Raw genomic sequence first — 22159 nt, forward strand, 5'->3', positions numbered from 1 at the left:
TGAATTATCATCACGCCACCACACTCTAGCTTGGATGACAGAGTGAGACCCTGTCTCAAAAAACAAAAACAAACCAACAACAACAACAACAACAACAAAGACTCTCAAAGTATCTTTTTTTCAAGACAAATTCCAGAAGATGACTTGGCCTTAACCTTGTAGCTGTGTCCTATCCTAAAAGAAAGCCCGGAGTGAGACCCTTAAAATATGGGTGGTAACTACATTGAAATTTAAAAAAAAGAGAGAGAGAGAACTCAAAGCCCTAAACATAAGACCCAAAATGAAAAAACTCCTAGAAGAAAACATTGAGGAAAAACTTCATGATATTGGGCTTGGCCATGGTTTCTCGGTTATGGCACCAAAAGCACAGGCAACAAAAGCAAAAATAGATAAACTACATCAAACTTAAAAATTTGATGCATCAAAGGACACCACCAATAGAGTAAAAAGGCTACAGAATGGGAGAAAATAATTTGCAAATCATACATATAATAAGGTATTAATAGTCAGAATGGGCTAGGTGTGGGGGCTCGTGCCTGTAATCCCAGCACTTTGGGAGGTTGAGGCAGGTGGACTGCTTGAGCCCAGGAGTTTGAGACCAGCCTGGGAAACAGAGTAAAACCCTGTCTCTACAAAAAATGCAAAAATTATCCAGGTGTGGTGGCGCATGCCTGTAGTCCCAGCACTCAGGAGGCTCAGGCAGGTGGATCAATTGAGCCTGGGAGGTCAAGGCCGCAGTGAGTTGTGATCATGCCACCACACTCCAGGCTAGGCAACAGAGCAAGACCCTGTCTCAATTAAGAAAACAAACAAACAAAAAGAATATATAACAAACTCCTACAACTGAACAACAAAACTCAACGCTATTAAAATACGGGTAATGGACTTGACATTTCTCCAAAGATGATATACAAATAGCCAACAGGCATATGGAAAGATGCTGAACATCATTATTCAGAGAAGTGGAAATCAAAATCACAATGATATATCACCTCACACCCCTTAGGATGGCTACTATTCTTGTTTTTAAAAACCTAGAAAGTAACAAGTATTGGCAAGGATGTGGGGAAACTGGAAGTCTGTACTCTGTTGGTGGGACTGTAAAATGGTGCAACTACTTTGAAAAACAGCATGCAGATTCCTCAAAAAATATATATGATCCTAAAAAAAAAATATGATCCAGCAATCCAGTTTTTGGGTATATACCCAAAATAACTGAAAGTAGGATCTTGAAGAGGTAATTGTACACCCATGTTCATAGCAGCATTATTCACAATAGCCAAGGGGTGGAAGCCACCCAGATTGTCCACTGACAGATGAATGGATAAACAAAATGTTGAATAGATATATAATGGAATATTAGCTCTAAAAAGGAAAGAAATCCTGTCACATGCTACAACACGGATGAACCTTGAGGACATGCTAACTGAAACAAGCCAGTAACAAAAGGACAAATACTATATGATTCCACTTAGATGAGGTACTTAGAATAGTCAAAATTATGGAGATAGAAAGTAGAATGGTGGTTACCAGAGGACAGTAGGGAGAGGGAGAGGGGAGTTGTTATTTCATGGGTATAGAGTTTCAGGTTTGCAAGATGAAAAAGTTCTGGAGATCTGTTTTACAACCATGTAAATATTCTTAACACTACTAAACTGTACACTTAAAAAATGGTTAAGATAGCACATTTTGTTATATATATTTTTACCACAATAAAGAAAACTCAGAAGGACATGATGCTTTTTAATGGCTGCTATCATCAGTATGGACGCTAGGATGGGTCCCTCTGGACCCATTCTACCTCTTGGAAAAGAAATGTAAAAATGAGTGCCAAGTTAATCGCAGGGAAAAACTTCTCTACCTTCATATTACACAGGTACTAACCACTACTTCCCAGCTCCATCTCTAGCAAGAGCAATGGTAGCCACATTTGTGCTGCTACCACAAAATTGGGAGCACACTTGATTGCAATTTTATAGTCTAGTTACAAAGAGGAAGAACTCAGCTAAATATTTGCTGCCATGAGTCCAAAATAACTTATGTGCAAGGACATCCTTAACTGGCACCAAAGAAGCTTGTTAAATTAGGTTATAGATGTCTCTAGGACAATATACAACAGCTAAGTCATTGAACTATAATCAAGATGCCCTAATTTGGCATTTAAAGACATGTATATCTCTTGAAAACAAACAGGCTCAGTTATGTCATGCATCCATCAATTCCATATCACTGAGTCCAACTTGACAAAGTTCTATCTTCCAGGACAAGTTTTGAGAATTTAATGGCAGCAGAAAGCCCAAAATGTGAGAGGTGGACCATGGCCTATATCCCAAAGGACAGATCTCCTGAAATGCTTCACTGAGATGGCATACCCTGTGCTGCTTTCTGCCAGCTCCCCTAGGAATTATACAGCTATTAACCCAGCATCAATAATTACCCACCTTATACAAGTGGCTACTTACCAACCAGTTCATTTCTCTTCGGGTTATGAGGAAGAAGTCATACTGTTTATTTACTAATCTAGTAGTGGTTTGTGGGCTTCATAAATAGATTTTATTTTCATATGTGATTACTGTCTAAATTCCCTGGCATTTGATTATATCTCATGGAGAAAACTAAGTTAGCTTGGCATCCCAGCTGGAATACCAGCTCTCACACTTCGCAGCATTATGACCCTGATCAAGTCATTTGCATTTAAGCCTGGAGTCCTCATCTGTAAAATAAGACCAATAACAGCTCTTCCACATGCTTATTATATAAATTAAATGAAAGAATCTGCTTCAGATCCTGGCACACAGTATATGCTGGTCAGAAATTATCTCCCTCTCTTCTTCCTTACTCAAGAGCAGGGGTCAGCAAATTTGTTCTGTAAAAGGCAAGAGAGTAAATCTTTAATCTTTTTAGGCCATATGGTCTCTGTCACAATTATTCAACTCTACCACTGTAACACAAAAGCAGCCACAGACAAACACCATGGCTGAGTTCCAATAAAACATTATTTTTAAAAGCAGGTACTAGACCACATTTGGCTCACAGGCCATAGTTTGCCAGTCCCTATTAACTTATACCACATATGTCCAGGTATCATGCTAAGTTAATTTTTCACTATTCTGTTTGATTTCACCTGTTCCAGATATATTCTTCACTTTTATCTCTTTTATTCTATTTCTTGAATGTATCAGAACAAATGTGTCTGTTTCCATTACTTGACTTAGCTTCTCACTTTGAATTTTAGGCCTTGAGAAGTTCCCATAGGTGTTGAGCACTGAGACCTAAGATGCTCTAGTAATTTATTCACACAATGGGTTCTGGGTAAATCAGCCAGAGGTAAGCAAAATCCCCTCAACCCTTAGAAAAAGACTGGGAACAGATCATCCATTAGGAACTCAGAGTTTACTAGGAGTTTTTATTTGTGGAGAGGGAATGGTTGCAACTGATTCCCCAGTTTTAAAAATATTGCCTTAAATTTTGTTTTCATTGGCTTATATATATAAAGGCCTTCTTAAAAATATATAAGTACTAAAAACAATAGTGATCACATATGGTGAAGTGAGAATTCAAGATGGAGTGATAAGGATGAGAGGGAGATTTACTATTTTTAAATGTCTACGATTTAAAACCATGTGAATATATTATCCAAAAATCAATTTTCCCAAAGAATAAATCTTGGCCAGGCACGGTGGCTCACGCCTGTAATCCTAGTACTTTGGGAAGCCAAGGCGAGTGGATCACAAGGTCAGGAGTTCGAGACCAGTCTGGCCAACATGGTGAAATCCCGTCTCTACTAAAAAAATACAAAAATTAGCTGGGCGTGGTAGCAGGTGCCTGTAATCCCAGCTACTGGGGAGGCTGAGGCAGTAGAATGGCTTGAACCCAGGAGACCCAGGAGGCAGAGTTTGCAGTGAGCCGAGATCGTGCCACTGCATTCCAACCTAGGTGACAAAGCAAGACTGCATCTCAAAAAAAAAAAAAAAAAAAAAAAAAAAAAAAGAAAAGAAAGAAAGAAAAAAGAATCTTTTGTTTTACAAAATTAGCCTATTATAAGAAAGATGCAAATGTGAGGGGTGGGGACGGACAGGAACCTACTAGAGATTCTATCAGAGCCCCACACTCTCTTGCGGCTACTGGGCTTCTATGTGCCTCCTGCCTTCTGTTCTGTGTGACTCAGAGAAGACAGAGTGGAGCACTTTGGCATGACGAGTTAATGGACTCTACTCTCCATTTGACAGAAGTGGGATTAGAAGCAGGATATATTTTTCAGTATTTTATCGTTCTTGATATCAGGCTGTAATTCTCCCAATGAGTTCCACATTCCCTCCCTTCTTTCTCAGTGCGTCCATATTTACATACACTTCCCAGCTACTTTAATCTCTCTTGCCACTTCTGCCTTCAAATAAGCTTCAACTTTTTTTAAAAGAAACTTTTGACTTTACTCTCAACTATTGCCCTTTGCCTCATATTGTGTTTTCAACCCAATTCCTGGAAATGTTAGGAATGATTGTTTTTTACTTCTTAATCACCTATGACTTTCATTCCTTCATTAAGTCTGTTTTTTCCCTAAGGTCTTCATTAATTATTTCAGATAAATCTAAAGGTTGTTGGGTTTTTTCCCTTAGTCTTTATTCTTCTTGATCTATCTTTTGCAAATAACAAAGCTCATGTCCATTTTATTTAGTATCTCTTTCTCTCTCCCCATGTATTTAATACCCAGTAATTCTTCCTGTCCCTTCTGATCCCCACAACTGGATCTCTTCCTTGATCCTGTCTCATAACTGGGCTACAACTTGAATCTCAGTCATCAGTCCCTCTGCTTTTCTCCATCTACCCTCCTTCTTTGAAGGAATTCATCTATTCTCAAGTCTTTATGTTGTGCAAGGGGTAAAGCAGATGGTGGCCTGAAGCCTGGCTCTATGTGACTTATTAGCTGTGCTGCATAGGAAAAATTGTTTGTTCAACTTTCTAAATTCAGTTTCCTCTGCTCTAAAATGGGGATTCATTCATTCAATAGTTTTTACTGAGCACTTACTGTACACCAGGCATTGTTCTAGGTACATGAGATTCATTAACAAACTAAACAGATAAATATTCCTGCCCTCACAGAGTTCCCATTCTAACAGAGGGAGACAGATCAAAAATAATAAATATACTACATTAGAAAATTATATAAAATTACAGAATGTAGGCCGGGTGTGGTGGCTCACACCTGTAATCCCAGCACTTTGGGAGGCTGAAGCAGGCGGATCACAAGGTCAGGAGATTGAGACCATCCTAGCTCACACGGTGAAACCCTGTCTCTACTAAAAAAAAAAAAATACAAAAAATTAGCTGGGCGTGGTGGCGGGCACCTGTAGCCCCAGCTACCTCAGGAGGCTGAAGCAGCAGAATGGCGTGAACCCGGGAGGCAGAGCTTGCAGTGAGCTGAGATTGCGCCACTGCACTCTAGCCCTGGCGACAGAGCGTGACTCCATCTCAAAAAAAAAAAAAAAAAAAAAAAAAAAAAAAAAAATTACAGAATGTGGTGAGATCTGTAAAAGAAAGAAAAGGTCAGGTTACACCTGTTTTTTTGTTTGTTTTGTTTTGTTCTTTTTCTGAGACCGAGTCTTGCTCTGTCACCCAGACAGGCATGCCGTGGCACACTGTCAGCTCACTGCAACCTCCACCTCCTGGGTTCAAGTGATTATCCTGCCTCAGCCTCCCGAATAGCTGGGATTACAGGTGCACACCATGACACCTGGCTAATTTTTGAATTTTTAGTAGACATGGGGTTTCACCATGTTGGCCAGGCTAGCCTCAAACTCCTGACCTCAAGTGATCTGCCCAACTCAGCCTCCCAAAGTGCTGGGATTATAAGCATGAGCCATGGTGCCCAGCTGGGTTACATCTTTTCTAAGATGGTCAGGGTAGTCTTCTCTGAGAAGGTAATATTTTAGCAGAGACTTGGAACAGGTGAAGGAATTATAAATGAGGGCATCTGTTGGAGAGGATGTAGACAAAAGCAGCTGACAGTGGTCCTAAAGGCAAGAAGCATGCCAAGTATGTTCTAGGAAAGGGAGTGTAGCGAGCATGGGGAAAAGTAGTTGGAAAGGATGTCAGAGAGGAAATCAGGGTCACAGTCCATGTAGGACCTCTGAATACAATGGCAACCCTCTATTGTGAAGTTTTGAGCAGAGGGATGACATAATCTGATTTATCTTTTAAAAGGATCACTCAGGCTACTCTGTTGGAAATAGACTGTAGTGGGAGAATAGAAGCAGAGAAACCAGTTAGGAGGCTACTGCAGTAATCCAGGAAGGAGGTGATGGGGGCTAGGACCAAAATGGCGCAGGAGAGAAGTGGTAATTTAGGATTAAAAACCTTAGAGGGTTGTTATAAGAACTTTATGGGAGAGTTATTATAGGTAAAATGCCTAGTAGATGCCTTGTATAAAGAAGATGTTAAGTAATATCCTGTCATTATATTTGCAAGCAGAATAGGTTCTCTGGGTCACTATAAGGAGGAGAGCAAAGCTAGAGAGTGACAGCCAAGGTCAGTTGACCTGGACGTTGGCAGCTGCCCTCATCTGATGTAGTAAGGGAGGCTGGCCTGAGGAAGGAACTTGATCTTCTTTTAGTCCTTCCCTCATATCTCAACTCCAGATGGGATTTTCAACTGCCTATAAACCATTTCTTCTTAAAAGTTTCATCATATACTATCTATGCACAGTTTTTAAAAAGTTACCTGCACCATCTCTACTTCAAACCAGCTACTCATCCAAATGTTTCCTTCTATTAAAGACACACCAGTCTCCAAATGCTGAAAACCTGGCTGCATTTTTGTAGAACTGTAGAATCAGACTGGAAGTTGGTATCATAGTCATCATCTGGTTAAAACATCTCTTTTTACAAAAGATGAAACAAGGCTCAGAATGGAACATGCCAAGCTGTGGGCCACACCAGGCTTTGATCACTAAATGGCTCCTGAATTCTTTCTAGAAAGGTCTAGAACCAGTTTTCTGGACTCATTCACTTTCTCAACACTCCCCTCCCTTCCTCTTGCCTGACCCACATCACAGCAGTTCCTCCGGTTGGCTGCCACAGGCCAACATCTCTGCCCTGGTCACCGCCATGGCTGCCAGGACCATCTTTCTGTTATTGCCAATTAACCTTTCTGGAAAGACTATTAGAGACCAGGGCCTACACTGCTTTCAGAATGCTGGCTATGGGGTCAAATCCTGGCTTTGTACTTACTAGCTGTGAGGACTTGAGCAAGTTTCCAAATCACATTCTGCCTTAGTTTCTTCATCTGAAAAATCCTCCCTTCTAGGACTTAAGTAGAGTAAGGCATGTAAAATACTTAGTACAGAGCCAAACACAAAATAAGAGCTTAAGAAGTATTAGTTATTACTGTCAGTCCCTTTCAGAGAAGTTGCTGTGGAAGCCTGGTGAACAAATTCTAATTGCCTTGGTGTGGCCTTCAGGGACTTTCCATACCTACTATAGGTATGGAAACTTTCACTGATCTCTGATGACAAACCTTCCAATCAGGACAGCTCTCTTTGTACCCCATATATGCTCATTCCCATTTCTACCTCTGTGTTTTAGTTTATGCTCCTCCTACCTGAAACGCCACCTTCCTTCTCCTTTATCTGTCTGAATCCTGCACATCCTTCAAAGCTCCACTTAAGGTTTAGTACTTCATAAGAACTGCCTAGGCAAATTCTAGCTCCACTGAGATTATTACTTCTCTACAATACCACAGTTTTTATATTCAGTACTTACTGATAACTTCTTCACAGAGAGGAATGAGGGCATGTAGTTAATAGTACGGGCTCTGGAGCAGACTGCATGGTCTCTCTCAGCCTGTCTCCTCAGTCATAAAATAAGGTTAATATTAGGGTTGTTGTGAGGATTAGATACACGAATACTTGATATATGTTAATGATGATTAATATGTTATTACTGCTATATATTTGTTAACTTTTTCCTCTTTGTTTATAAACCTGCATTTTCTTCCTCCAGGTTATTCTATCCATATGCACTATACCTTTACCCAGTGTCTAGCACAACGCTGGTCTCAGAGTAGTGTTCAACAATGAATGGATGTAAAAAAAAAAAAAAAAAACAACTAGGAGGAGTGCCCATAGCAGTTACATCAATATTCTCTATCCGATCTGAATGGGTCCTGAACTTTCTTCTCCCCTACCTTATAGTTTCCTGGTGAAGGAGAAACTACAACCCCTTTCAGGGAGGCAACATGATACTATAGAAGAAAACTGGACTAAGAATCTGAAGACACGGGTTTGCGTCTCAGCTTCCCACACAAAAGATCTGTCTGGTTTGTCTCTGTCTCTGCCTGTCTGTCTATCTGTGTCTGTCTGTCTGTCTCTATCTATCTACTATCTATCTATCTATCTATCTATCTATCTATCTATCTATCTATCTATCTATCTATCTATCTACCTATCTATCTATCTATCTTATCTTGGGAAAAATCACTTAAGCTCATGGAGCCTGTTTCCATCTCTGTAAGGGAGAATAATCTGGCATGGCCTGCCTCCTTCACAGGACAGCTGTGAAGTTCAAGTTAAAAAAAAAAAAATGTATGGGCCACGCACAGTGGCTCATGCCTGTAATCCCAGCACTTTGGGATGCCAAGGCAGGCGGATCATCTGAGGTCAGGAGTTCGAGACTAGGCTGGTCAACATGGCGAAACCCCGTCTCTACTAAAAATACAAAAATTAGCTGGGCGTGGTGGTGGGCACCTATAACCCCAGCTACATGAGAGGCTGAGATAGGATAATCTCTTGAACCTGGGAGGTGGAGGTTGCAGTGAGCTGAGATGGTGCCATTCCACTCCAGCCTGGGCGACAAGAGCGAAACTGCTCAGAGAAAAAAAAAAAAAAAAAGCATGTGGGAGAGCTTTGCATACCATAAAGTCATATACAAATTATATGTAGCCAGGGTGGCCATTTATATGTCATCAAATAAGAAACCATTAATAATTATCAAGTCAACTGGATCTACTTCCAATGGCCTCCTGAGGAAAGGGCCATTACCACAGTAATCACAGTGAATCTCTTTGCCCAGATGCCTCTTAAAAGGTCAAATTATTACTTACACCATGGTGCTCAGTCCTGAGATTTTTTTTTTTTTTGAGATAGGGTCTCACTCTGTTGCCCAGGTTGGAGTGCAGTGGCATGACCACAACTCACTGCAGTCTCAACCTCCTCGCCTCAAGCAATCCTCCTGCCTCAGCCTCCTGAGTAGCTAGGACTACAGGTGTGTGCTACCACTCCTGGCTAATATAGAAATGGGGTCTCCCTACGTTGCCCAAGCTGTCAGTCCTGAGAATTTTGATAAGTCTGTCCTCAAACATTTTGTCATATCTAGTAATTTGTTCAAAAGTACAGATTTAGCCAAAATGTCAACTTCACATCCCAGAGTCCATGGGTGGTACATGGTATAAGTAATATGGTTATTAGCCAGGGTTCTCAAAGAGGAGGAAGAGTAAAGAAAAAAATGATCCCTAATAAATTAGAAATATCTGGTCTATTTTTACAAGAAGTTAACATTGGAGATGTGGAACGTATTCTAGAGTCAGAAGAAATGAATAAAATCACTCTGGGGTAACTGGAATAGTCTATGCATATATTCCTGAGCTACTTGTGTGTGCATAGTTATTGTTCTATTTAATTTTGTATTAGATCCAAGGGATTCCAGCATTCATCAGTAGTCATGATAGACTTGAACAATATCAACAGAGAATTCTATATCACGCAGGAGCACATCAAGCTAATGCATTGACAAGGGCAGTTCCTAGTGATTCATACTCTTTGTCACATGCAGTGATCATTGTGCTTTTTCTTTTCTTTCTTTGGGGAATCAGATTTATCAAAAATAGCCATACATTTTATAATAGAGTGTAGAGAGTGTGACCTTCTCCCAGCATTACTTCCAAAACTCAAGTGAGAAATCATTCATATTAAGAAAATCACTTTACCTCTATTTTTTCCCATATGGCTTCATAGTTGTCTTGGTGCCGAATATCTTGCATCAGTTTCTGAATTAAAGCTGATTTAGTGGCAGAATGGCTCTCATTTTTCTCAGAGGATGAAGCTCTTTCTGACTTCTCATCAGCATACTTTTTCATGCCAGAGAGAGGCACACTGGACTCCTCATCAGAAAGAATGTCACTCAGGGGCCCAGATTCAATGCTCTCCCCTAGTGAAGAGGCTATGTCACTAGATGAGCTTGGAGACACCCTGCCTAGCCTTGTATGCTTCTTTTTGACATGATAGGTTGGATAGATCTCAGAATCTGAATTCATTTCAGACAGTTCCCAGTCATCAATATTCTGGATGGTTTCTCCTCTGGGTTTCTGAGGCAGAAGCTTTGTTAGGTTTTCCAACTTCAAAGCCAATACTTCTGTCTGCTTAAGGTGAGAGGGCAGTGCTAGGTATTCATCAGAGCCATACCAGGCCTCCACAACCTGACCATTCCTGGTGACGTGACTTGGAGAGGAGGCATGACCTTTTTTGCTTTTGTGTTTTGAAAGAAGTGGCACCGGAGACATGATGTTGTCTGAGCCAACAGAGGATTCACTGCTCTGAGTAAAAGGTGGTGAACTGGATGTATCTGACTGCAATAGCAATTTGGCATTCCAATTTCTCTGATTACAAGGCTCAAGGGAGGATGTGGAAGCAGAATTTGTTTGTGGCCCCTCTATGGCCTTGGAAGTACAAGAAAGCTCTCCATTTGGCACTGCTGAGCTCCCTGTATTTTTAGCTTGTTTGCCTGAACCAGTCCCCCGTTTAGGTGTTCGGCATGGAGGCACCTCTTCTGAGGTCTTGTGTGGCTTTTTCAGTCGAGATTTCTCTTTATAGCAGTCGTTAAGCCTTCCCAGGCTGGAAGAAATTTCTTTAATGTGAAATTTGACTGTGTTTTCAAGATTCCCATCCCCCACCTTGTGCAAACACTCATAAGACTGGCTGGCAGCAGAAGGGCTGTTAGGGTAGGAAGACTGCAACACCAGGCAAAGTTTGGATCTGTCAGGAGGATCTACTAGCGAAGGGGTGCTTCTGCTCATCTCAGGCTTTAGATCAACCATTTGCTTCTTTCCATCATTGCCTTTCAGATCATTCTTAAAAGTTTCCTCTTTAAGAAAAAGTCCTCTTTTTGGCACTGTGGGCTGCGTGGGAGAGTCCTCATTATAATTAAAGCAATCTCTGATGGTTCGCTTGGGGGTTGCATTTTCACAAGGAACAGGCTGCTGATTCTTTGCACCAAGATGGGAGGAGGAACTGGATTCTTGCTTCACAGTCTCAGAGGACGGCTGAACAGCATTTGTCAGAGCTTCTCCTGAAGACGATGACACTCCCGGTGTTAAGCCTGGTTGCTCTTCGACTGCAGAAGCATTGTCTTCCTCACATCCACCTTTGTCGTCTACTGAGAGAGATACTTGAGATACCTCCTCAGTAAGTGCTTCACTGCCATTGGTAGAGATAGAGTCAGCAGCTACCGTAAGTAACCCAACACTTCGGATAAGCTCAGGAAACTCCTTTTCCATCTCACTGTAGCTCCAAGAGTCAAAGGGTTTGGTTTTGACTTGGCTAGAGGTCATGTCACCTAGCCCACTGAGCAAATCCTCACTTGGACTGTAGTCAGACAGTTCGAATGCAGTAATGCCACAATCCAGAGACAAGTAATTTTGAGAACATTTGATAGTTAATTGTCCTGAGTCATCCACTTCTGTAAGAGAATCAAGTCGGCCCTGAAACAGACAACGGCAATGGTTTCAGTAAATGCAACATGAGTTATAATATCAGCTGCTATTTAAATGAAATTTCAGTACAGGGCACTATAAAGGTCAAATGTATTGGTCTCTATTGCTTCTGATTTGACATACACAAAGGGATATTAATCAATTACCACATTGCTTTATATAGTATCTTCTTCTTAAACACCTGAAGATTTTTCACTAATCTGGAGCATACAGCCTTAATAGAAATGTCAAGATCAAGCCAAAAGTATCCATTCTTGCCTTAATTTTCAACTTTAAAATAATATATTATTCATTTAATAAGAATTTCATAAACAAAGCCTTAAGTAATACAATTTCTGGGATCAAAATAATGTAAAAGTAAAATCTCCACGAATGTGTTTTGCTTTTTGCTATCATTCCAGTAACTACCACAGTGGCTAACTCATGGTAGATGCTCAATGAATATTTTTAAGTAGAATGATTAATTATAATAAGCCAGTGTGTTAAATATATGTTGATGAATCGAAGGAAGGTAAACTACTGAATTTGCAAATATGTAACAGTTCGAGACCAGTTTCTGTTTGGCCCCATCCTTTTGAAGGAGAAAATTAATGAATGTCCAAACTTTATCATTAGAGATAGCCTCATCTCCTCCCTCTGCATGTTTTTCTCCCCAAGTCCTACCCCCACTGGTGTATGTGAGCTATTAAGTGCACATATTTCTTACTATTCATAATTCTGGATAGGCTGATTTGATTTAAAACTCCCTCGCACTGAAAAAAACAGCATTACAATTAACTATTTTTAATTTGTTAAATCTTTAATTCTGTAATTAAGGCTTTTGTCTCATTACTATTGCAGTTTCCGATTTCATACAACAAATGGAAAGATTTTCACTGATGCTTTGTTTGGGGTAGAAGAGCCCCACGAACCATCCTATTATGCCTACTGGCTAAATAACAGCCTGATCTAACCTAGCCCCCTCAGGAAATGAAAAAAGAAAACTGAAAAGTGAAGGGTTGTTGCATCCCCAGATCTCCATTTTTTCTGGAGGAAGAACTGCAGTGAGCCAACTGAAGCTGGATCCCATGTGGCAGTTGGACCCTGTGATCCTTTCAGCCAGGTTTTCCCAAGATCTGGCTTCTCCAGGATCTTACATCTGGTTTTACTGCTCATTTGTTTGTTTTGTTTTTGGAATGTTCTCTCCCTTCAGACCTTCACCCTGCCTTTATCTCCTACTCTGCTCACTCTCATTCCATAACATCTAGATAAACAGATGAAAAGCCTTATTTAACTTTTCTAAGCCTCAGAATCCTCATCTATAAATGATGATGGTTGATTACTACAATTACTTTTTCATTTAATCCTTAAATTTTTCTTCTGGGGACTGTACTATTGTCGCTGTCTTACATAAGAGTAGCTTGGACCAAAAGATGATACCGGCCCTGGATGAAAGCTGTCCCCAAAGTCTATATTCTGGCCATTAGATATTACTTTAAACTGGCATGCCCCCACCTCCAATTTGTTTTCCACACTGCCACCAGAGTAACCTTTACAAATTGCAAATCTGTTAGTTCTTTATTTAAAGTCCTTTAGAAGCATCCTGTTGCTGTTAAGTTCAAAGTCCAAACCTTTCCTCAAAAAACCTAAAAATTGAACTACCAATCCCACTACTGAGTATATATCCAAAGAAAAGGAAATCAGCACGTCAAAGAGATACCTGAACTCCCATGTTTATTACAGCATTATTCATGATAGCCAAGATACGGACTCAACCTTGGTGTCCACCAACAGGTGAACGGATAAAGAAAATGCAGTATATATCCACAATGGAATACTATTTTGCCTTCAAAAAGAAGGAAATCCTGTCATTTGTGACAACATGTATGAGCTTCAAGGACATTATGTTAAGTGAAATAAGCAAGGCACAGAAAGACGAATACCACATGTTCTCACTCATATGTGGAAGCTAAAAAAGTTGAACTCAGAGAAGCAGAAAGCAGAACAGCAGTTACTAGAGGTTGGGAAAGGTAGGGGGTGGGGATAGCGAGAGGCTAGCTAATGGATACACAATTACGGCTAGATAGGAATAAGTTCTGGTTTCTGTAGCAGGGTCAGATGACTATAATTAAAAGCAATTTATTCTACATTTTCAAATAGCTAGAAGAGTGGATTCTGAATGTTCCCAACATGAAGACACGATAAATGTTTCAAGTGATGTGTATGTTAATTTCCCTGATTTGATCATTGCATTGTGTACATGTATCGAAATATTATACTGTACCCTATAAATATGTACAGTTGTTATGTGTCAATTAAAAATAATAAAAGCAAAAAATGACACATAGATATATAAAAAATGACACAAAGATATATTGCTTTAATATTTGAAGATCTCCCAAGTATATGACTGAAAACAGAAATAAACGATATCATAGACAACTATTTTTAAAACACAACCAAAACCCTTTCCAGGCCAGACCCAAAGAGGCCTTTCTTATGCTATTCTCCCCTCACTGGCCACACTCAGCCACAGTGTCCTCCTTTCACTTTCTGAAAATACCATGTTCTCTCCTACCTCAGGGCCTTGGCACATGCTGTTTGCTCTGCCTGGAAAGCTTCCAGCCTATACCCCTTAACTAGTTGACTCTTCCTTATCACTCAGATTTCAGCTTAAGTTTCACTTTTTCAAGATTCCAGATTCACATGTAAGTCAGAATCTTTTATTGTAAGCCCTGCTTTCTCTTTAAGCATTTATCTCAATTTATAAATACTATTGTGATTATCTGATCAATCTGCTTTTTCCACTAGTTTGTAAGTACCACGAGAGTATAAATCACACAGAAAATGGTTGTCTCACCAGGGTACCCGTAGCACCTAGCATAGTGATCTGCACAGAGTATGCACATTTGTTGAATGAATGAATGAATGATGACATTTTAGAATGTCTCTCTATGCCTTCTTATAATTTCTTTCTCTGATTATGTAGTTTTAGTTAACCCCAATAATTAAAAGCCCAAGTTTCAAATTCTGGCTCTAGCACTAATTAGTTATGTGACCATGAGCCAGTAGCTTGATGTTGCTAAGCTTTATTTCCTTCATCTATAAAAAGGAAATGATAAGCCACACCATGGGGTGTTGAGAGGCTTAAAGGAGGTAATATATGTAAGACAGAAGTCTAGTACATGGATGAGTGCTCAATGAATGTTCACTCTTATGACGTTATTATTTTAAAAATGAAGTATATTGAGGAGGAAAGTTTCAAGATGAAAGTTATTGCTAATACTAAATTATACTGCACAAAATAAGAAATCAATATTAACTGCCAATCTCAACAAAAATTACCTAAATGGAATTGTATAACTTTTGTGCTTCATAACTGAACTAGGAATCAGTCAGCCAAACAAAAGTTATACTTTATGCAATTTTTAAAAGCATAATAGTGAGATTCCCAATTCAAAAGCAGGTTGTATTTTCTTTAATCTTTTGATTGTTCATTACTCAGAACTTATTCTTTTATAGAAATAGTATTATAAAACGATGGTTAAATTCCAAAACTATCCCATAAAACCTATTTAAATTAATAGTTGAAATTTGCAACATGATTTTCTATTACATTTATCATGGTTATTGCACTGCAGTGTTTATATGAGATTAAAGAAAAGCATTTATATGATAGATTAAAAAAAAAAAAAGAAATCTGAGGGGCCAGGTAAAAATTACACTCCAAACTCAAGTGTCAGCCACCTGCCTTTGGACAAGCAGGGAATATGACAGTCTTGCAAATACATTTAGTCCCCATTCTGGTGGTCATAGCACCTTAAGACCAGGGATACTGTCTTGCTCAAGAATAACAGATGCTCAATCAGTAATGTTACATGAATATATTGAAAAAAAAATATATATGACATATATATTACATTATATATATAATTACAATATATATATTACATGAATATATTGCTTAATGGATACATCTCAGAGACTAAAGTATGGCTGCCTTTCTTAAATCTTCAGGAATCTCTAGCCAGGTCCTGGTTTAGAAAAGAAAACACCATACTCAAAAACACTTAATGCTTCAGAGGAAGCTCTCTCCCATCCTGTCCCACCATATCAGTCCGGCCAACCATCTCAACTAGTGAATAAATGCCATCTTAACTGGTGAGACAGTTGAGTGATTGTCACTTGGGGGGTAAAACTATTTTTTATTTTATTTAATTTTTTTATTTCCATAGGTTATTGGGGAACAGGTGGTGATTGGTTACATGAATAAGTTCTTTAGTGGTGATGTGTGAGATTTTGGTGCATCACCCGAGCAATATAAACTGCACCCTATTTGTAGTCTTTTATCCCTCAGGGGGTAACTATTTTTTATTCAAACTGTATTTTTTAATGTGAAAAAATATCCATCCCTGAAAACAAAAACAAAAACAAAAAACCAAAAACAGTATATAGTATTTCACCGTGCAGAGGCAATTGTAAGAAAAGAAAGTTCTCTGAAGTTTCTCAGAGTAGATGAATGAGTTTTATCTTTGAAAATATTGCTTAGTAATACTAATGTTTTTAGTTCCATTGCTGCCTTCCACATCATCTTCCCACATAGTTTTCTAACATATGTACATAATAAAGTCTCAGGAAGATATGGAGTTAGGGGTGTTGCCTGTTGGTTTTACTGCCATTATTTCAGAAATATCACATGTAATTGTATAGTACATGTAGCTGGGTGAGAGCTGCCTAGCCATGCACTCCACTTAAATACACCTCCATTTAACATGTTATGAAGTAGGCCGGGCACAGTGGCTTACACCTGTAATTCTAGCACTTTGAGAAGATGAGGCAGGTGGTTCGGTTGAGCCTAGGAGTTCAAGACTAACCTGGGCAACATGGCAAAACCTTGTCTCTACTAAAAATACAAAAATTAGTGGGGCATGGTGGCATGTGCCTGTAATCCCAGCTACTGGGGAGGCTGAGGCATGAGAATCGCTTGAACCTAGGAGGCAGAAGTTGCGGTGAGCCAAAAATCGTGCCACTGCACTCCAACCTGGGCAACAGAGCGAGACTTGGTCTCAAAAAAAAAAAAAAAAAGAAAAAAATATATATATATAGCAAAGAACACCTCTCCTTTTTTTTTCTAATTTGAAGCAAGACATTTTGCTTTGTTCCTTATCCAGAATTAAGTTAACTGAAGCCTAGTTCCAAATGCCTTCTTAGATCTTTCTTTTTTTAAAACTATGTTTCACCACCAACTGAACATGAAATTCAACATTCACAACTTAGAGATGTGGAGATCCTGAGTCCTCAGACCTGTGGGGGCTGTGGCATTCTAGTAAGAGGCCCATCAATTTACATGTTAGTCTACATGGACTAGACTTTTTCAGATTCCTTTCAGCCCTACCATGTTGGGATTCTATGATTCCGAATGCATCCCACAGAACAGCAGTGGACTGAGAAGAGCAAGTAATGACAAGCAACTGTGAAGTACAACAAAGGTTTGTTTCTCATAGGCAAGGGGAAAAAATATACAAAAATCTTTCAATATTTTTATTTATACTATATTAATAGTTCATAAGAGAGCTCCCATTTTCTACATGCTGAAAGTATGAATCAAATAATTAATCTCAATGATTAATTCCCAGTTCATCAAACTGAAATTATATCTCCCTCTTCCACATCTAAAGCAGGGATTATGTGCATTATTTAATTCAATTCAACAAATCAGACTTTTTTACAGCAATATGAACTAGGTGCTGTGGTAGATACACAGATGAATATAATCTGGAACTAACCCTCATGTAGTTCAAAATATAGCACACACTTTGGCCTGATACAATTTGGCTCATTATAAGTGCCAGTGGAGGAATCCACAAAGTGCTATGTTGTGAACACTCTAGAAGGACCAATGCATCCCCATGGAGAAGGTAAGTATCATTTAGGTAAGTGCTTACCACACCATCTAGCACGTGGTAAGTTCTCAATCAATGTTTCCTATTGTGTTGATAATATTAAGAGTTACCACTCCTATCACCTGTGTGACATCACCTCTCTCGACCTCAATCCTCTCATCTATAAGATGAATACAATCATAATACCTGTAAATTGAGGATAACAGCACTTGCTCTGCCTACCTCTTAGAACTATGTGATGACCAAAAAAATTATGAAGGTCATTTCTAACATATGTTATTCATCTTTGAATGCACAGAGTCTTACACATGGTAAGAAATCAATAAATAGTTAAGGAAGAAAGGCAGGGAAGAAATAATAATTATTATTAAAATAGAAATCAGTTAAAAACTGGTTTTGTTTTATTTAATTATGCCCAGATTTATATCCTTAAGTATTCACTTAACCTCTTTTTAAAAAATTTAATTTTAATTTTAATTTTTAGTTCTGGGGTACATGTGCAGGATGTGCAGGTTTGTTACATAGAAGTATTCACTTAACCTCTTCTTAAATTCAGTTTTTCCATATATAAAATGTAACTACTTTTTTTTTTTTTTTTTTGAGACAGAGTCTTGCTCTGTTGCCCAGATTGGAGTGCGATGGCGTGATCTCGGCTCACTGCAAACTCTGCCTCTCGGGTTGAAGCAATTTTCCCACCTCAGCTTCCCGAGTAGGTGGGACTACAGGCGTGCGCCACCATGCCTGGCTAATTTTTGTATTTTTAGTAGAGACAGGGTTTCACCATGTTGGCCAGACTGCTCTCAAACTCCTGAGCTCAAGTGACCCTCCCGTCTTGGCCTCCCAAAGTGCTGGGATTACAGGCATGAGCCACTGTGCCAGGTTAAAATGTAACTACTTTTAATATCCCTTACCTTTCTTCCTTAATGAAACAAATTTAAAGTGCTTGTCACAATGTCTAGAATATAGAAAATTGCAGAAAACATTTTTTAAACAGTTTTGAGCTTTGCCTTAAAGTGTTCTTTGTTGTTGGGTTATTGACTGGTTTTATTTTAGTAAGGTATTGGCCAATTTTTTTTTTTTTACTAGATATAGTCTGCTCCATAATTAAATAAAGAATAACATTCATATATTGTTTTTTCAAGAAGAGAAGAAGATGGAACTTGCCACTCTCCAGAGTTCCAAACTTACTCTTTTATGTGGCTCTGAAATTTAACTAACTTTCAGAAAGAGAAAAATGAATCCTCCTTCACTGGAAGGACAGCTACTATTCTAATTTACCAGTGCTTTTTTAATTTGTTTTTTTTTCTTGTTTTTTTTTTTTTTTTTGCCATTTCCCTCATCATTCTATAAATCTTTCATAGTTGAATTTATTCTAAGAAAGTTGATAATTTTATCCTAATTATCTTCCTGTTTTACAATTCCAGTGTGCTGGCAGAAATAAATAAAACTAAGCAGTATTTTAAATGTCCTCATAGAGTCACACTAGACACACAGAAATAAAAGATCAGAAATCCAGTTTCAGGAAGTATGGTTAGAGGCAGAACTTTAATTCATAGAAACATATCCACAAAGTGGATAACTGAAAATCTACTGTTCCTTTACCCCCATACATTTTCTTCAATCTCTACAACAGGACTAAAGACTGACTTCAAACATAAGAATGCACTAAACTGCTTCCAATCAAATCCATTCATAATTGCTGAGTTCGTGTTGTGAGAATAGATGCAACTTATTGTAAATTCACAACACAATTGTAAAAACAGTGGCCAGCAACAATTACCCTCCATGGCTCTTCATCATTTCTTGAGCTACTACTTCATGAATGATACAAGTTCAATGAAGTGTATGATGGATGTATTCCACAGAACAATAATAACAGTAACAATAAACCCTAGAGCACTGCTATATCTCCAGCTCCTACAACAGAGTTGATTATCAATAAATGTTTATTGATTTAATAAATATATGATTTGAATCAATGATTTTTAATCTTCTTCTAGTAGTAGAAAGCAGGCAGATCTGATTACTGACCAGCATTGGATGCTGGACAGAGCATTGGGTGTTGGACAACAAATGGGGAGGGGGGAAGAAAAGAATGTATAGACTTGAAGATGCCAGGTAGGTATCTAAAGAAAGATCTCTCTAGAGGTTAGACAAATCTTCCTCATCTCTGATCTCCATTAGCACATTCTGTCATGGATATCAGATTTAGGGCAAAGTTGGTCAGTTGAGATTCTTTGTAGTCTCCCGTAACCACAAGAGTCCCAGTTGAGAACCCTCTTGGGATCTACTTGGGAGGGACGGCATCTGGGAACTAACACACAACTCACATATTCATCCTATGGTTACTCTACTGAAGTCTAAAGTGCCACAGTAAAATGAAGAGCTAACTGAAAACAATGACTGTGACTTAAAGTTAGAGGTAAGCCTAGTCGATTTTGATTCCTATGGAGTTCTAGGCCCTGTGGGGAGTTTGCCACAGCAAGAACCTTTATTTTGAATAAACAAAAATCAACAAGCATAAATGGTTTGTGAGAATAGGTACAGATTTGTTTGGTGGTGTTGATAATGTTGGAGGCACTGTAACATTAATAAGTCAATAAATTAATGAATTATCCAACACTCATTATAAGGCCTTTTAATCTCATATATTAATATAAGTGCCTTATAAACTTTTAGAATATATGTTTTACACAAACTAATAGTAGAACACTAAAGTGGGTATTAATAGCCAAAAGACTAAACACACATGCCCGCACACAAACACATACCCACCACTCCCCACATACAATGCATCCATATATGGTATCTATATGTATATGTATATGTACAGCCCCTGCTTAGCAAGCAAAAACACTTTTTTTCTATAAATATATGTCCATTTTATTTAAGAATGAGAGAGTTAACTTGGATTCAAATGTACAGGGTTCATTCTTAAGTTATTCATCAAGAATAACAATAAAATCTTCCAGGTACTGAATATAAGAAAAATCAAACATATTTTGTATAATATTCTAAATGTCCATTTGATTCACTGTATCTGGAATGATTCTTCTAAAACATGAATCATGGGAGTTCGCCAAACAAACATTTCTTTTGTCCTCAAAATAAAGTCCAAATCTCTTAATATGGATTTAAAAAGCTCTTTACCTTCATGATCTGACCTCAGCTTACCTATTAGCCCAAATCCCACCTCCTGGTTCCTTGGGCTTTTTGCTCCAGTCCTACTAGTAGCTCTCTGGGCCTGCCATTCTCTTTTTATCTCTGGGTATTTGATCATGCCATGTCCTCTGCCTAGAACATGTTCTGCCTCTGTTCACCAGTCTATTCCTGTCTCTCCTTTAGGTCTCCGGTAGAGTCATTTCTTCTGGAAAGCCTCCTCTGTCTGGATTAGGTGCTTCTTTCTCTGTCCTCCAATGGCATCTTATAGACTTATCAGTTTGGCTTTAATGTCTATTCACTTGGCTCCATTTTCCTCTAGACTCAAAGCTACTTGAAGACAGAAACCATGTTTTTATCATTATTATATTCTTAGCACTGAGTGTCTGACACATAATAAGTACTCAATATATATTTATTAAACAATTGAAGAGGAAAAGGAAGCCAGGTTAGCATCAATAACAACGAATGGCATGTGTGCAAATTACCAGGTATGAGCTAACTCTGGTCTAAAGCCCCATTCATATTGGAAGTGCCCTAGCTTCTAGTCACTATGCCTAGATTCAAAGCCCATCAGGGCCTGCTTATTTACCTACAAAGAATTCCTATCCTATATCTCTACACTGAAAACATTCTCAAATGGTCACACCTGGCAATGCATTGCTTAACTTCAAGGAAAACACTCACCTCCTTTGTCTCTTCAGAGAAAGCTTGCAGAATGTCCGTCTGCCTAGTGTAGTTGCCATTGGCGTCCTGCAGACCTTGCAGAATGCGCTCCCGCAGAACCAGCACTGAGACTCGAAGCTGGTGCCAGAGGAGCTGCACTGCGTGGATGTCCACTATCACGTTGACAGAGTAAGACAGCAGCTTTAAGGAGAACTCTGTTTCAAGGAGGGCATGGATTTGCTCAACATGATCAGAAATATCTTCACAAATGTCCTGCAGTAAAGAAAAGCAAAATATGTGAGGACTACTTTGCCTTATCCTGGAGGGAGGTGAGGGTGGTAGAAAAGTTCACTCTTACCTAACACCAATTACCAGGGCCAACCGTAGCACCCTGGATATCTGGGGCCTTTGTTTTAGTTCAGATACACAGTTGGAAGCCATATTCCTGTGCACTGGGCCTTTGACCATTTAGGTAAATTAATCTTTGTCTAAACCACACAAATCCTACTATTCCATCAGATGCCCAAATTGAAAGTTCAGCCAAGGTGAGAGGTGCATCTCTCCAATTCACTGTCTGTTCTCTTTTTTATTGTTTGTTGGGTATTCTGGAAGGGAACCAATGGCTGTTTTATTTGCTAGTACTAAGCTACACTGGGCACACAATATTTCAGGTTAGAAGCATCATCTAGACA

General features: G+C 38.9%; 1 protein-coding gene across 5 annotated transcripts in view; it reads right to left on the minus strand.

Annotated features, from left to right (window-relative positions):
- LOC105477949 (A-kinase anchoring protein 6) overlaps positions 1-22159 on the minus strand; it is a 651033-nt gene that overhangs the window by 287713 nt on the left and 341161 nt on the right. For all 5 annotated transcript variants that reach the window (XM_011734851.3, XM_011734847.3, XM_011734848.3 and 2 more), the window contains 2 exons: positions 21489-21740; positions 9979-11748 (listed from right to left, as the gene is read on the minus strand). In XM_011734851.3, coding sequence (XP_011733153.2) covers positions 9979-11748; positions 21489-21740 — 2022 coding nt within the window. The remainder of the gene's footprint in view (positions 1-9978; positions 11749-21488; positions 21741-22159) is intronic.

Source organism: Macaca nemestrina, chromosome 7 (assembly GCF_043159975.1).
Source record: "Macaca nemestrina isolate mMacNem1 chromosome 7, mMacNem.hap1, whole genome shotgun sequence".
Classification (NCBI taxonomy): Eukaryota; Metazoa; Chordata; class Mammalia; order Primates; family Cercopithecidae; genus Macaca; species Macaca nemestrina.